The following is a 17,907-nucleotide window of genomic DNA, read 5'->3' as shown; positions in this document are numbered from 1 at the left end:
GAATTTCTTAACCTTTTAAGATAATCCTTGTTTTTAACATTATCCAGGATTATTTTTTAGTTACATGTATGAAAAATTAACTGGATTCATATTTGTTAAAGGAAACTTTTATTGTAAGTGCAAGATGTGCAAAAAGGTGTCAAGTTGTATACCACTCTCTTATAATCTTATCATGCAAACTCTAAATGGGTCAAAACTCTTCACCTTGTCTTATTCAAGCATACATGCATTCATGTTTGTCATGTTTTTGTCTATATTTCAATGATGTTTATTCTAGACCAGTGTAGCCAACTAGCAGTTCCTTTCAATGGTGACCAGACTGTGTCCAGTGATGGACTCACCACTGTAGCTACATTCAGGTGCAATGTGAACCACACCCTGATGGGGAGGTCCACAAGTAGCTGTCTCCAGAATGGATCATGGAGCACACCAGAACCCCACTTGTGGTATAATATCCATCCAATTAAAACGCAGTTGTGGTATACTTTGCGTTCAATCACTTAATGTCTTGAAAATATCCTACAGTTTTAATGAAAGTTGGATTTGAATGAGTGTTGCATAAAACAATAATTATGTGGGCCATGTTCTGTGAAAAGGGGGTTTAATTGCATATGTGTAACGTGTCATCCCAGTTTGCTCAGGCTAATCAGGGACGACACTTTCCGCCTAAACTTGATTTTGCTAAGAAGAGACTTTCTTGAAACAAAAAATATAACAAGGGACAAAATTGTCACAAAACCAGGTTTCAGTTGAAAAAAGTCTGATAAAGGGAGACAATTCAAAATGTGTATTGTTAACCCCAATGTGTAAAATTGACCTTGATTTCAATTAGAAAAAAAAAGTCTGATAAAATGAGACAACTCAAAATCAAAATGTGCATTGTTACTGATACTTCATAGTTACATAGTTGTTTCAAAATCAATCTATTTTAGTGTGGCAACCTTGACCTTGGAGATATTGACGTAATTCTTTTCGCGTGACACACCGTCCAATAATGGTGAACAAATGTGCCAAATGATTTTAAAATGTCACAATGAATGACATAGTAATGGCTCAGACAAGCTTATTAATGGCCATTTTTGACCTTCAAAACGCAAATTGTGACCTTGACCTTGGAGATATTGACGTGATTCTTTCGTGTGACACACCGTCTAATGATGTGAACAAATGTGCCAAATGATTTTAAAATCTGACAATGAATGAAAAAGTTATGGCCCGGACAAGCTTGTTCCGCCCGCCCGCCCGCCAGCCCGCCTGCCAGTCCGCCCGCCAGTACACCCGCCCGCCCGCCGACATCGCCAATCTAATAACCAGTTTTTTTTTCCTTCGGAAAACCTTGTTAATAAAAGCAGAGAGTGTCGGCCCTGATTAGCATACTTTGTGAAAACACTTTACACACATGCATTATACCCCTTTACTGCATTTATATTATATACCCCTTTACACACATGCATTATACCCCTTTACACACATGCATTATACCCCTTTACCACACATGCATTATACCCCCTTTAACACATGCATTATACTCCTTTACACACATGCATTATACCCCTCACAATCACAGAGCATGGCCAATATTGATAATTATTAAACAATTACCTTCATAGAGTACATTTCCTTGAAACGTAAGCAGTATTTGAGAATATTATTGATGGTCATTTTGTTCAGTGTTTTACTTGCAATAGTCACTGGCCTACAATGAAAGATGATGAGAGTTTATCCCCCCTTGGAGTGGAAGGAATTAAGCATAACACTTGTTTGGGAATCTGTATGTACAGTAACATATGTCATGAAGCTGGCACTTTGGACTCCTCTGTCTGCTCGGTGGATCTTGCTCAAACTTTTAGAGTTTAACAACCTTTGAGTATAAAATCATAAAGACAGGACTTTTGAATTTTGGCAGAATATGGCCCTTTGTCTGTTTTCCAAAATTGAATATTATAGTCCCCAGACGTTTGTGTGTTTAACTCCTATTTAACTGCTGGGTGCGTCACACTCAAACTTTCACAGTGTGTAAATTATCTTAACAAAAGAAATGTTGCTGCAGCGAGTTTTGGCAGTATTCTGTCCAATACAGACTTATAGCCCTAACAATTTGTGATATCCATTCTTCTTGAACTACTGGTTGTATATTGCTTAGCCTTTCCCACTAAGAGGCAAAGCAAAAATGGCTATGTGCAAACAGCATAAAACCAGAGCAGCTGCTCATCAATATCTAAGGGTTGAAAATGAACCCTTTACAACTTGAATCTAGTAAGAAAAAGTCTTATTAACTTTCTCAAGGACTATAAATGTATCAAATACTTATCTAAGGAGTAAAGGGTTAAACTTTCACAATTTAATAACATTAATGTATTTGTAATTGTAAAGAAAATACATTTTGGCTGAGTTAGGGAAGAATTATGGCTCTTAGTCTGTTTTTCTACTTAAGAATATATTGTCCCCAAATATTTTGTTTAAACTTCGTTTTAACATCTTGGTGAAAGTTGCTCAAACACTTCACTGTTTAATTACCTGAATGTTTATATGATTGCAAGTAAAGGAATTTTGACCAGTTTGGGCTGAATTATGGCCCTTTTTATTTTTGTTTACTGTAGGATATATAGAAGATTAGTCTGTGCTGTGGAGGCATCGGTGTCTGCGGCACATTTCTAGTTATTAAGATTTCTCTTATTCCGGTGTCTCTTAACTGGCATACATTCGTTTTATATCTCTTTCATATCTACCAATTGCACTAATGTCATCATCTGTCTATTTTCATTACCTTGTATAATTATATCCACCAGTAACATTATTTTTATTTCTGTTTTTCAGTACCATGCAGTGCTCAGTCCTCTATACCAGACGGCCATCTATCGCTGACTACAGATGGTGCCACCACCATCGCCCAGTATATGTGTGGTGTTGGCTTCACATTGCAAGGGGCAGCAACTCTGGCTTGTATGGGCAACGGAAGCTGGAGCATGCAGCAACCTCAGTGTGGTAGGTACAACCTTGTGTATATTTTAGCTGCAATTTGTGAAAACAAGGCATAATGCATGTGCATAAAGTGTAGTCCCAAAATAGATAATCAGAGATGACACTTTCTGCTCTATTGGAATTTTACATTAGAAGGAAGATTCTTCTAAATAAAATCCAGTGTAGGCAGAAATAGTTGACCCTGGCTGCACAGGCTAATCTGGGATGACACTTAACGCACATGCATGTCGCACAATTTTTGCCAGAACGAGGCTCATTTTATTGTTTTATCTCTGGTATTTGCCCATGCATTAGTGTACCATGATATATGGAGATTTAACCCTTTGCAACTTAGATTCCTATTTTGACATATTTGTAGTCCCTTAGAAAGTTACATTTGATTAAAGACCTTTCTTACTAGATTTAACTTTTTAAAACTTCATTTTCAACCCGTATATAATGATGAGCAGCAAACAGCATAAAACCTGATCAGACTGCGAGTTACTCTCAATCTGTTCTGGTTTTATGCTGTTTGTACATAGCCATTTTTACTTTGCTTCTGAGTTGGAAATGGTTAAGTTACATGTATGTGAAATATTTGGTTCAGCTCTACATGAAGACAATATGTGTAATAACTTGTGATGTAAAAGTGACTGATTTATAAGGAAACCAAAATCAATTTCTACACCAACATACTCCTTTTTGCTTTTGTATTTCTTTTAACTTGAATCTCTATTTTTCTTTGCATAAATATTGTCTGTAGCTCTATGTTTTCCACTGGTATACTTCAATAATTATTTTTGGAATAAAATATTGAGATTGAAAGTCTCCATATTCATATTCCAGTGTCATGCCCAACCTTGAGTGACATTTACAACGGAGGGTTTTCCCTGACGACCAATGGTAGTGTAACCATGGCAATGTACAGCTGTGACAGTGGCTATACACTGGTGGTAGGAGCAGCCCTGTCATGTGGAGCTAGTGGGGCTTGGAGTGGACCTGCCCCCACCTGTGGTAGGGAACTTGTGGTGGAAGCTTTCTATAGAGAAATAAGATTGTTTATGAATCATCAAAAGATGCTAATTTTTCTTTAGAACATTTGATGAATCTGAGTGCATTTATTTATTAAAAACAATCTGCCTGCCATTTTAATTTTCTAATCTAAAGCAAGACACTTTTAGTAAAGCATATGGGCCATGCTCTGCACAGGCTAAACAGGGACCACAGTTTCTGGCTAAACTGGTTTTTTGCTAAGAATAAACTTTCTTTAAACTGTCAATATCATAAAAGCAGAATTTGTCATCCCTGAATAATCTGGGATGACACTTTACCCACATGCAATAAAGCCCATTTTCACAGAGCATGGGTCATATTTATCTCCGGATGACTAACCTCCAATGCAATGTATTTGATGCTTCATGACAATAATGCATTTCCTCATGGCAGGAAATTAAGTTGCTTTTTTCACTTGGTAAATGGTTAGTCAGACTTAAGATTGACAAGGTTAACCCCTTGGTACCTTATTTTTGGATGTTTTTTCCAGTGTGCTCCACATTTGCCCAGCCTGAAAATGGTGCCATACAGATATCATCCAATGGTAGCATGGCTGTGTACACATGTGGGCAAGGATATACTCTGAAAGGAGGGAACCAGCAGGAGTGTGGAACCGTGGCAAGTCAGCTTGTGGGCAACACCCCACCAACATGCGGTGAGTTTGACAATACATACACTTTGTTAACAAAAAAGTGTTTACATTATTTTTTAGGCATAAAGAGAGCATTCCAAAGAATTCAATTGCTATATCTGATTTTACAGTTACTTGTTGCATGAATGCATTAGTTGTAATGCATTTAAACATGTAAGTAATTGACTTAAAATTTTCCTATGCTATTAAAACTCAGATAGATCTGGAATGTAATGGTCAAAACATTTAAGTGAATTTTTATGTCCCCCACTATAGTAGTGGGGGACATATTGTTTTTGCCCTGTCTGTTGGTCTGTTGGTCTGTTGGTCTGTCTGTCTGTCTGTTTGCGCCAACTTTAACATTTTGCAATAACTTTTGCTATATTGAAGATAGCAACTTCATATTTGGCATGCATGTGTATCTCATGAAGCTGCACATTTTGAGTGGTGAAAGGTCAAGGTCAAGGTCATCCTTCAAGGTCAGAGGTCAAATATATGTGGCCAAAATCGCTCATTTTATGAATACTTCTGCAATATTGAAGATAGCAACTTGATATTTGGCATGCATGTGTATCTCATGGAGCTGCCCATTTTGAGTGGTAAAAGGTCAAGGTCAAGGTCATCCTTCAAGGTAAGAGGTCAATTATATGTGGCCAAAATCGCTCATTTTATGAATACTTTTGCAATATTGAAGATAGCAACTTGATATTTGGCATGCATGTGCATCTCATGGAGCTGCTCATTTTGAGTGGTGAAAGGTCAAGGTCAAGGTCATCCTTCAAGGTCAGAGGTCAAATATATGTGGCCCAAATCGCTTATTTTATGAATACTTTTGCAATATTGAAGATAGCAACTTGATATTTGGCATGCATGTGTATCTCATGAAGCTGCACATTTTGAGTGATGAAAGGTCAAGGTCAAGGTCATCCTTCACAAGGTCAAGGTCATCTTACAATGTCAAACATCATATAGGGGGACATTGGTGTTTCACAAACACATCTTGTTAGTGCTGCAAATAAGGTCACAAAGTGCATGTTGTTGAAAACAAAGCTAAACTATTTAATTCATTAATACTAGATAAAATACCATGATAATCATAGTTATACATGTGGGTTTCTTTTCCATAGTTGCCTGTGCCATGTTGAACAGTACAGTGAGCTATGTGTTGAGCACAGATGGTTCTACGACCATTGCTACCTTCCAATGTGGGGACAACTATACCATGGTTGGACAGCGGTCTTCACAGTGTAGGAGTGATGGCACTTGGTCTAATACCCCACCCACTTGTGGTATGTGAAGCAGGGACTCACATTTAAAGCATAACATAACTTGTTGCCTAATATAGTAATATCCAATCATCACAAACAAACAGCCACTGCACAGGCTAATCTGGGACAATACTTTAGGCACATGCATTTAACCCAGTTATCTCGGACCAAAGCTAGTATGTTATGTTGACTGTCTATTGTGTCTTGATAGTGACCTGCCCAGCACTGACCTTCACCACCGGTCTCCAGGTGACCAGAGTGTCCGAAGCTGACCGCAGTGTGGCCCACTTCTCCTGCAAGGGAGGTTACTCACTGCTAGGGGCAGCAACTTTGACTTGTCTCACTGACAGAACCTGGGATGCTGTACAACCTACTTGCGGTAGGATGGGAATGATAAACATTGAATTTACATTACTGATTGTATTTTTCATATTTATTTTATAACAGTTCTGTGAACAACAGAATTAGAGGTCAAACCTGTCCAAACAATCAAATTATAGTTAAATAATGTTTTCTGCAAAAGATATAAGGTTTCATTGTGATTTATGTTAGCTTCTTTGGTCATTTTTTGTTAAAAAAAACCAATACTTTTTCCAAAACTTTTCCCTAGTTTTTCCATACTGTTTTCCCTTGGGCACTTGAAATCCTTAATATTGAGCTTTCAATTGGAAAGACTAGATCTACATCATTTCAATCAATAGTTCAGGAAATTTGTTTCTTCATCAATTCAAGATGCACATGAAGTTATTTGCGAGGGCTTATTTAACATTGCAATTATCAAAAATAAAACAGAAACACCAATTTTCAGTTCTTCTTCAAATAATTTAAGATAAGACTAGTATCAGATGTTTTGAATGTATGTGTTTAAGAGTCAGTTTAACAAAAATACAATCCGAAACATTTTTTTGTCACCACTTTATAACTACAAGCGAATGCTTTCAGTTAAATGTCCTGGTTTGACCAATCCTTCCAGTGGAGTTGTTAACATGACAACAGATGGCTTGACCTCCATAGCAACATACACCTGTTCCCATGGTTACCATCTAGAGGGAGACAACCAGCTCATGTGTAACACTTCAGGACAATGGGAGGGAACTGTTCCCATCTGCAGTATGTACATTATCCCTTTACCACTAAGATATATATTTTTACGCATTTTTAGTCCCTCAGAAAGTTAAAAGACCTTTCTTACTAAATTCAGGTTTCAAAGGCTTCATTTTCAACTCTTAGGTACTGATGAGCAGCAAACAGCATAAAACCTGAACAGACTGCGAGTTACTCGCAAGCTGTTCTGGTTTTATGCTGGTTGCAAAAGCCATTTCACTTTGCTTCTTATGGGGGAATAGGTTAATGTGATATTGGCTGTATTTCTGTGCTCAATGAGCTGTTATTTATTTCATGCATATCTCAGTTATGGCAGTTATGGGGAAAATAAAAATTGATTGAACAAAATGGTTTTTAAATAATACAGCATTCTATACATATATAGAGCACTTGCCCTAACCCAAATTGCCAGTCTATCTGTGTTCAATTTTGTTAATGTCATAAAAATAAATGCTTTTCAATGTCCATTTGAAATCAAAACATGTAAAAATATAGGAGCTCCTGAGCATGTAGGCATTAAGTTGTATTTAAAAAAATGGTCCTGAGCATAAATGTCCTACAAGAATGGATTTCCACTTAAATTCCACAAACTGACAAGCATTGTAAAACAGAGTCTCTGGCACAAAAAGCAGGGTACCTTAGAAGTCAATCTCACATTTCATGGTCTGTGATAAAATAAAGAAATCTTCCCCTTATAGATTTCAACATTAATTGTAACAGAGTGTTTGCTCCACAGCAAGCAGGTCATTGGGGTAAAGGTCACAATTTAAGGTCAAATATCAACACATTATATGAAGAATGAGTTTGTCCTGAAGGGTAGAAGAGCTTAGTCTTAGGTTAAAAGTCATGGGAAAAAGGTAAGCTATAAGAAGCCAATGCTTTGAGACTGTCCAATATGATGTGGCTAGATAAAGGTTTTAGTAACTGGCATATGTTTGTGACGATGATATCCTTGTTTTTCACAGTATATTAATGTACTAAAAATATGACAGTTAGAGCACTTACATAAATTTATTTTATGTGTAGAGTGCGATCCTCCTGCTGAAATAGCCAATGGTTCCTATGTGATGTCATCCAATGGTGGACATGTGACCTACTCATGTGACCAGGGATACACTGTGGCTGGTTCCCAATCTAGGACCTGTGCAAGTAATGGAACCGGCTGGTCCAACAGTGAACCCTCATGTGGTAAACCAGTCTTCTAAAGAAAAAAAGCATTTTGAGAGCTCCTAAAAAAACTACACATTTAAAGTGTTATAAATTGGAATTTCAAAGAATATTGAAATTCAGATTAGTTAGTAGATCTAATATCAATAATTAATTAAAGAGATAAATTGACATTTATTTATATAACAAAACAAAACTTTTTAAATAATAATTTCTTTTTTTGCATTTATTTTTTTCAGTGAGATGTGACGATTTTAGCCCCCCTGCTGGTGTAACAACAAGTACAGTGACAGATGGGTCAGAGACGAAGCTACTATTTACATGTGGCCTATTGTACAGTCTTGGAGGGACTGCAGTTGCAAGATGTCTTCCAAATGGCACCTGGGACATACCTGCAACTCCAATGTGTGGTAGGTGATCTCGGACATCTGGGCTTAGCAACCTCCATAGTGAAAACTTGGGAAAATACATTAAATTCATAATATTGAGAAAATACATTGAATTCATAATATTGAGTAAATGCATTGAATTCATAAGATTAAGGAAATACATTGAATTCATAAGATTGAGGGAAAAACATTGAATTCATTAGATTGAGGAAATGCATTGAATTCATAAGATTGAGGAAATACATTGAATTCATAAGAGTGAGGAAATACATTGAATTCATAAGATTGAGGAAATACATTGAATTCATAAGATTGAGGAAAAACATTGAATTCATTAGATTGAGGAAATGCATTGAATTCATAAGATTGAGGAAATACATTGAATTCATAAGATTGAGGGAATACATTGAATTCATAAGATTGAGGAAAAACATTGAATTCATTAGATTGAGGAAATGCATTGAATTCATAAGATTGAGAAAATACATTGAATTCATAAGATTGAGGAAATACATTGAATTCATAAGATTGAGGAAATACATTGAATTCATAAGATTGAGTAAATACATTGAATTCATATTATTGAGAAAAAAACATTGAATTCATAAGATTGAGGAAATACATTGAATTCATAAGATTGAGGAAATACGTTGACTTTATAAGATTTCCGTAACCTCATGATATGTCTTTTGTGTATTCAATTGTTTAAAACAAGTAAGTTTTGCTAAAATGATAATGCTTTTATAACTTTGTAGTCAGAAAACATTGAATTTCACAATGAAAATAAATGAAAGTTTACAACGTAAGTTACGATTTCTCCTAGGAGCTTTGTGAATATTTGTCCTGAAAATAGTAGAACTGTTATTACTTTGTACAATAATATCTGACAAAATATTAGAGCATCTTTATTTTAGTGCATTTTGCACACACACACACACACACACACACACACACACACACACACACACACACACACACACACACACACACACACACACACACACACACACACACACACACACACACACACACACACACACACACACACACAAGTAACTCCAACATGGAGCTTTTAAGAATTAAACCAACTGTTGTGAATGTTTTATGTGTAAAAAGAAACTATATGTGACAAAATGAAATTATATGTTTGTGATTGACCTTGCGTTAGGTGCTTAGCATTTGCTTCACATTTAACCATTTTCCACTCATAAGCAAAGTGAAAATGGCTATGTGCAAACAGCATAAAACCAGAACAGCCTGCGAGTAACTCGCAGTCTGTTCAGGTTTTATGCTGTTTGTTCCTCATCTGTATCTAAAGGTTGGTTCTGAAGCCTTTAAAACTTGGATCTAGTAAGAAAGGTCTTTAACTAAATTTAACTTTCAAAGGGGCCACAAATACGTCAAAATACGTATCTTAGTGGTAAAGGGTGAACATCTTATATATCCTGCAGTTTTTGCTTTTATATTCTATAGTGTCATGTGAGCCATTAACCAACGTGACCAATGGAATGATGTCATATACCACTAATGGTACAAGTACTGCAGTATCCATTGAGTGTGGTACTGGTTTTACCCTCAGTGGAAAACTCGAGCTGGAATGTGGAGCAGACGGCACTTGGAGCTCACAGCTGCCTTACTGTGGTAACCATGTCTGGAATAAAATGGCAATTAATCAGTGACCTTGTGTTTCCCTAGAGAAATAAGAGGTGGGATGTCTTTGTCAGCATAATTTCTGACTGCAATTCAGGGTTATCCAAGTGTTTAAGTATCAAATGCATTTAGCTGTTGAATGTATTAATCATGTCCTTTTACATTCTGTATTTATTTTGTTTATGTGTTCAAAAACCAAGGAAGTAATATCACAATTTAAGTTAAACTTACAGAGTTTATGCTATGTCCCATTCATGTATGCATATTGATATGTTGTTTTGGTCTGAACAAAATTGTTTACAGTTGTTGCCATTGGATGAAAAATTTCACATTTTAAAATGTCATTGTATTATTTCATCTCAATTATATGAAATTTTAGTCCCCCACCAGTGTAACAGGGGACTTTATGTTTACCCCCGCTTTCTCCTTTTGTCAGTGCATCCGTGTGTCTTTATGTCCGTCCGTCGGTCTGTCTGTCTGGAAAATCTAGACCATACAATAACTAAAAAGTTTTGCTAGGTTCAGGAAAATCTGTATGTGGGAAGAGAGCCAGCCATTATGGTGAATATGCACCATGTTTTGGTTTGTCAGACCAAATTTGGGGTAGCTAAGATTGCAAAAATGATTGAAAGCTGAGATCTGCATCCTGCCACTTCTTAATAGTACTAAGTTAATGAAACTTATGGGAATCCTGTTCTTACTTCCACAACATTAAAGTGGTAGGGGACTTCTGTATTGTCTTTGACAGAGCTCTTGTTAGTTTGAAGTTGCAGATGAAACAAATTCAATGCAAATGTTCGTGTGCAAATGTTGTAATAGATGATCAATAATGTACAAATCTATATGTGAAAATAAAAATAGAATGGCATGTTATATTCTGTAAGTGAAAATAAAATAGAAAAGCATGATATATTCTGTACATTTTACACAACAATTTTAGTGTCTTGCCCAACAATGAGTGACATTCTCAATGGAAAGATTGCCATGACCACCAATGGTAGTGTCACCATGGCAATCTACAGCTGTGAGAGGGGTTATACACTGGTGGGAAGTGCAGCCTTGTCATGTAGAGCTACTGGGACATGGAGTGGACCTGCACCCACATGTGGTAGGGAACTTGCCAGCATTCTTACAGAGTCATGATTTTTGTAGGCTACATGAATTTGGTGATGATGATGATAACTTAGCACAGGCTAATCAGGGAAGACACTTTCCGCTAATATGTTTTTTTTCATTAAAAGGAAGTCTCTTCTTGGCGAAAAAAATCTAGTTGAGGCAGAAAGTGTCCTTGATTAGCCTTTGTAGACTGCACAGGCTAATCTGGTACGACATTTTATGCACATGCATTAAGCCCCATTATCTCAGATCAACGCTCATTTGTATTTTAACCTTTTTATTGACCAATTGCAATGAAACTAGCTTCAAACAATTTGAGTTGGTAGTGTCGAAGTCATGTAACTGCTTTCCAAGCATTTTAACTCAATAGCATGAGAATATATTGAGATCATAATTTTAACCCATTTATATCTAGTGTACTCTCCCATCCTCTTATTATTATATAATAAATTGGATCATTTTATTTCTAAAATTAGGGATTTCTAGTATATTTATTTCTATATTTAGAATATTTCTTACAGAAATTCCTTTAAGCAAACAGCGCAGATGCTGATGAGACGCTGCATCATGCGGCGTCTCATCTGGGTCTATGCTGTTTGCCAAGGCATTTTTCTAGACACTAGGCATAAATGGGTTAATGAAAATTCATATGGGGAGACCTTGAAATGAGATCTTGTCTAGAATTTCAAATATAGTTGTTAGGATTAAGGTTAATTTCACTGTTGCTAAAAATAGAACAAAAGTGTCTGGACTGGTACTCACACATGAATTGTTATATTTTGATAAAATGCTATGTTCTTGTACAATGTTGCACGGGATGGATGGGTAAGATTGATGCTTAATACAGATATATCTTTTTTTCCAATTTATTAAATTGATATATTTTAATGAAACTTAATCATACAGGTAATTAATACTCGTTTGATGAATGTACATTGGGAGGGTTGGTAGTCAAGGTCACTGTTGCTTTAAATACAAAAACAGCTGTTACATGTATTGTACTGACTGAAAATAAAAGGTTTTGATTATCACAAAGTTGTTATATATTTTCCCAGTGTGCTCCACTTTTGCCCAGCCTGCGAATGGTGCAGTGCAGATATCATCCAACGGTAGTGTGGCCTTGTACACGTGTGGGGAAGGATACACGTTGAAGGGAGGGAACCAGCAGGAATGTGGAACCGTTGCAAGTCAGCTAGTTGGGAACACTCCACCAACATGTGGTGAGTTTTGAAATACACATTGTTAGCCAAAGAAGTGTTTAAAAAATTTATAAGGCCTATCCCTTACTTTCATGGTATCGGCCCACCTCATAGAATCGTGACTTTAACAAAAAACCTTCAAGAAGTGTTTGAAAGTTAATTTTTTCATTTTAGAAGTTGTAATTTATTTGATGGTTGTCCATGACTATTACGATGATCATTCTCATGATTTCTGGTGTTCATTGGAAAGTAGATCATGCTTATTCCAGGGTGATGCTATGATTTTCAAATTACGTAACACACACATAAGTATGTTGCTGATGGGTTAATAATAGCTTTATCAAATGTGTTATATCCTGCTTATTTTTCAATAAAATGGAAAAATATATTAAAAACAAAATGAGCAAGAGTTTTGTTTTTCCATTAAGTTACTATTTTAGAACAAGCACGTGTGCATAGCAACAAATCTTAACAATCAATCAGAAGGGCTGATACTATGAGACAAGGTGTACATGAAACATATAACTAAAGTGAGCTAAGTCTAGTCAGTATTCCGTCACAACCTTGCCGATTTAAATGCAGTTTCTGTTGTTATGTCAAAGAATACACATTTAACTATATATTGTGATATATTACATGCATGTTTTTGTATTTGTTCACTTCCAAAATTTGAATGTTTTCATTAAGAGGGCCGATACTACGGATAAACATGCTAAAGAGAGAACTGGAGGGAATTTAATAGGTCTGTCTTATTCCAAAGATAGCTTTTAAGTGAATAAATGTAATTAAACATTTAAGTTATTTATTTAATTTTTCAAGATTTAAAAAGAATCAGAAAGAAACAGAATGTTTTGGTCAAATTTATGGTAAATTAGTTTTATAGCGCTACTTTTTGGCTAACAAGTTACATAAACATAAAAGTTAAAAATACCATGAAAATCATAGTTATACATGTATGTTTCTTTTCCATAGTTGCCTGTGCCATGTTGAACAGTACAACAAACTATGTGTTGAGCACAAATGGTTCTACAACCAGCGCTATCTTCCAATGTGGGGCCAACTACACCATGGTTGGACAGAGTTCTTCACAGTGTAGGAGTGATGGCACTTGGTCTAATACCCCACCCACTTGTGGTATGTGGGACAGAGACTTACATAAATATTGATCTCACAGCGTTTGAAATGATAATTAAATATGAGCCATGCTCTGTGAAAAGGGGTTTTAATGTATATGCGCAAAGTGTCATCCCAGATTAGCCTGTGCAGTCCGCACAGGCTTATCAGGCACAACACTTTCCGCTTTTTTGGTATTTTTCGATTACAGACAATAATGTGTTAATAAATTTAACAAATTTAAATAGATACATAAAAACTAGATACTGGTTCGTGTCGTTAATTGCAAACAACCTAACACAAATCAATGTTTTTTATTTCTTTGTAATAAAAGTGCAGAAACTATTTCAATCAAGTGTTGATTACATATTGTCATCTTTTAATTGAGTTTATTGTCTTTGAGCTGCTGTTTGTTTGCTGTATAACATGCAACACTCTAGAAAAAGCACAATACACACAATGGGTAAAAACGCTAACAATAAGCGCTTTTCCGTATTATTCTACCTAAACGAAGTCAAAGCTATCGATACAGCTTAACTGTATTAGCGTTTTACAGGAAATGTCACATGTCTGTTAAGTACGCAGTATAAGGTACTCCTCTTTGTGTAATAACTGGATTTATCTAGATTGTGAAACAGACGCAGGATGTATGTGTGAATTACGTTTCATATTTATGTCTTTTATGATAAGAGTAATTCAGTCTTTTTTTCAGTCTTTTTTATCACACATTTGACCAATTGTTTGTTAGGAACCTAAATTAGTCAATTAGTCTATTGACAAAATATAGGAAAATAAATGTTTGCAAATAATAATGATTTCAAAGTATAAACAATCCCTGGAAGACTCGAACCATCTTGCAACAATCCTTGCAGTGGTCCCAATGTCTGAGGGCTTTTTATGCCTCTGCCATGCACCTGTTGACATTAATTTGATTATGGTTTATGCTCTATAGATAATACATACAAGACATATGTTATATTGACTGTTCATTTTTTTCTGGCAGTGACCTGCCCAGCACTGACCATCACCACTGGTCTCCAGGTGACCAGAGTGTCCGAAGCTTACCGAAGTGTGGCCCACTTCTCCTGCAAGGGAGGCTACACACTGCTAGGGGCAGCAACTCTGACTTGTCTCACTGACAGGACCTGGGATGCTGTACAACCTGCTTGTGGTGGGATGTGAAAGCAGAATATCAAGATTAAATATCATGAAATGTATTCTGTCAGAATGATTTCACACAGTTTTGTTGTCAACTGCATGACAGTTCCAATCTAAAACAAAAATCATTTACATGAACTAAGCATTGTTTTGCCCAAATGTAGCAATGTGTATTATTACAAAGATAAAGCGTATTAAGTTTTCCAATTAGAAATATTGAATCATTTGAAAATAGCAAAGTTGATTCTACATTAACACAATGTCTCAGCATAAGAAAATATGTGTGAAATCCATTTGTATTGTAGTAGATGCAAATGAAACAGAAACATCAAATCAACATTTTTGATTCAAATGTTTATAAATGAGTAATTTTGACACATAGTATAAATGTGTTAAAGTCAATTTATAAAAAACATACAATTTGAAACTGTTTTGGTCACTATATTTAAAAGCAAATGCTTTCAGTGAAATGTCCTGGTTTGACCAATCCTACCAGTGGAGCGGTCAACATGACAACAGATGGCTTGACCTCCATAGCAACATACACTTGTTCCCACGGTTACCATCTAGAGGGAGACAACCAGCTCATGTGTAACACTTCAGGACAATGGGAGGGAACTGTTCCTGTCTGCAGTATGTACATTGATGTATAATTTGTTGTTCTATGTATTGTTATATCTGTCATACTTGCCACAGTTTTGGAAAAAAACGATTATCGATTCTGTATCTATATTGTTGGTCGTTACAAGAACATCTTATTTTATGACATAAATAGAGCCTTTGCCGTGACCCCAATTTACAATCTTACTGTCCTGTAAGAATGGATTTTCAACTTCAATAACAGTTTGAGCTCATAGATACATTATTTTTGTGTAGAGTGCGATCTTCCTGCTAGAATAGCCAATGGTTCCTATGTGATGTCATCCAATGGTGGTCATGTGACCTACTCATGTGACCAGGAAAACACTATGGCTGGTTCCCAATCTAGGATCTGTGCAAGTGATGGAACTGGCTGGTCAGACAGTGAACCCTCATGTGGTTAGCCAGTCTTTTTTAATTTTATTTGTGGGAATCTAATAAGAAGCAGAATTGTAAAGTATTGAAAACTATTGATGTCAATGAATTTTGAAATGCAGATTATTCAATTATGGTCCTTATATTAATAGTCGAATTCAAAAATGACATTTGTAAAGGGAAACACACTGATCTTAGCAAAAATTACAAGTTTGCTTTTTTTTCAGTGAGATGTGAAAATTTTAGTCCCCCTGCTGGTGTAACAACAAGTACAGTGACAAATGGTTCAATGACACAAATACTATTTACATGCGGAATAGCATTCAGTCTTGGAGGGACTGCAGTTGCAAGATGTCTTCCAAACGGCACCTGGGACATACCGGCTACTCCAAAGTGTGGTAGGTGATCTTCTGGTATCTGCTATCATTTAAAAATGGTAATACTATTTTCATAGGCCCATTTCGACGGAGTGTCGCATGCAAGAACACCGTCCCTAGGTTGAAGGTCAAAGGTCAAATTAAGGAAATTTGTAATTTACACTTTCTCATGGGCATACATTTCTCCAGCATGGTTGGATTTTCATATAATTTGCCATAAGTTATCAGCATGATAAGACTGGGTACCGTGTGCAAGAAGTAGATCCCAAGGTCCAAGATACAAGCCACAATTCAAGGTAAAGGTCAGATTTAGGAAATTTGTAACTGACACTTTGTCCAGAGTATTACATGTCCAGCAAGGATGGATTTTCAAATAAACTATAAGGGATAAGCATGATCAAAAGAAATGTGGAGCACACTAAATATTCTATAGGTACGTTAAGGTTATAATTCAATGTTAAATGTCAAATTAAGATTTTTTAAACAGCATGAATGGATTATCATATAACTTGCCATAAGTGATCAAGGTCAAAGTTCAATTTTAGGAAATTTGGTCTTGACACTTTAACTTTGGCATAAATTGTCCAGCATGTATGAATTTGCATACAACTTGTCATAAGTAATAGCATGAGGAGATTGATTGTCACAGGCTAGAACCCTATCCCGAGGTTGAATTGAGGTATTTTCAATCAATATAAAAAAATCTGCAAGAGACGTAGTGGTGCATTAGAAAATTTGATCCCTTGGTCCACGTTCAAGGCCACCATATAAGTCCAAAACTCAAATTTAGTAAATTAGCGCTAAACACTTTGTCGAGCATGGAGGGAATTCAAATAACTTTGCAAAGTTATCAGCAAAGTGAGACTGAGTGTCACACACAAAGTTCATGTCACTAGGTGTAAGGTCAAGGCTCAAAACATAGTACCGGGTATTGAGAAAATTAAGGAATTTTTAATAACTGTTTAAGTAATTACAAGCATACTTAGTAGTGCAAACTATAACCAGGTCCCAAAGTCAAAGGCCATGGTCGCAATTTAAGTTCAAAGGTAGAATACGAGAAGTTAATTGAGACTTTGTGCAATGTTTACCTGAACACAATTTCTAATAGCCGTATCTTAGTGATAATTGCTCTGTTACTAATTTCAATAATATCTAATAAATATTGAAGTTTTTGTATTGAAGTGAATTTTGCTCACACACAAAAAATCGCTTTTAAGAACCACCTAACTGTTGTGTGTTATATGTCAACAGAAAAGATATGTGAAAAACATGAATATTTATGTGTGTGATTTACATGGTAAGTGGAACTTAGCATTTGCTTCACATTTTCATTTTGTATATCCTGCAGTTTTTGCCTTTATATTGTATAGTGTCATGTGAGCCATTAACCAACGTTACCAATGGAATGATGTCATATACCACTAACGGTACAAGTACTTCAGTGTCCATTGAGTGTGGTACTGGTTTTACCCTCAGTGGAAAACTCGAGCTGGAATGTGGAGCAGACGGCACTTGGAGCTCACAGCTACCTCAGTGTGGTAACCATGGAAATAGTTTCTCATAAATAATACCATATTGTAATATATGCAGTTCAGATGTTGTTGTTTTATCTAAGTTTTAATTGACTTGTTTGTTTAAATAGTTACCCTTCAAGTGTACAACTTTGATTCTTGTCCTGTTACATCACTTCCATAACATATTTGCTAG

The 17,907-nt window shown here is 35.9% G+C and overlaps 1 protein-coding gene across 1 annotated transcript; it reads left to right on the top strand.

Annotated features, from left to right (window-relative positions):
* Window positions 1–412: 412 nt before the first annotated feature.
* LOC127878714 (sushi, von Willebrand factor type A, EGF and pentraxin domain-containing protein 1-like) lies at window positions 413–17,901 on the top strand. The gene is made up of 18 exons (XM_052425246.1): window positions 413–446; window positions 2,818–2,985; window positions 3,808–3,975; window positions 4,505–4,669; window positions 5,773–5,934; window positions 6,125–6,292; window positions 6,856–7,023; window positions 8,044–8,205; window positions 8,424–8,594; window positions 10,047–10,214; window positions 11,164–11,331; window positions 12,395–12,559; window positions 13,511–13,672; window positions 14,655–14,822; window positions 15,275–15,442; window positions 15,686–15,847; window positions 16,051–16,221; window positions 17,571–17,901. Exons 1-18 carry the CDS (start codon window positions 413–415, stop codon window positions 17,762–17,764), a joined length of 2,892 nt encoding a protein of 963 aa, XP_052281206.1. The 3' UTR covers window positions 17,765–17,901.
* Window positions 17,902–17,907: the final 6 nt, after the last annotated feature.

The sequence above is a fragment of the Dreissena polymorpha genome, chromosome 4 (assembly GCF_020536995.1).
Source record: "Dreissena polymorpha isolate Duluth1 chromosome 4, UMN_Dpol_1.0, whole genome shotgun sequence".
Lineage (NCBI taxonomy): Eukaryota > Metazoa > Mollusca > Bivalvia > Myida > Dreissenidae > Dreissena > Dreissena polymorpha.
This window is presented reverse-complemented; position numbering and strand designations above follow the sequence as displayed.

Coding starts and splice junctions, on each gene's coding strand:
- LOC127878714 (XM_052425246.1), top strand. CDS start 413: ATGGATCATGGAGCACACCAGAACCCCACTTGTG. Junction 11,332..12,394: donor TGGACCTGCACCCACATGTG/GTAGGGAACTTG, acceptor ATATTTTCCCAG/TGTGCTCCACTTTTGCCCAG. Junction 13,673..14,654: donor TAATACCCCACCCACTTGTG/GTATGTGGGACA, acceptor TTTTTCTGGCAG/TGACCTGCCCAGCACTGACC.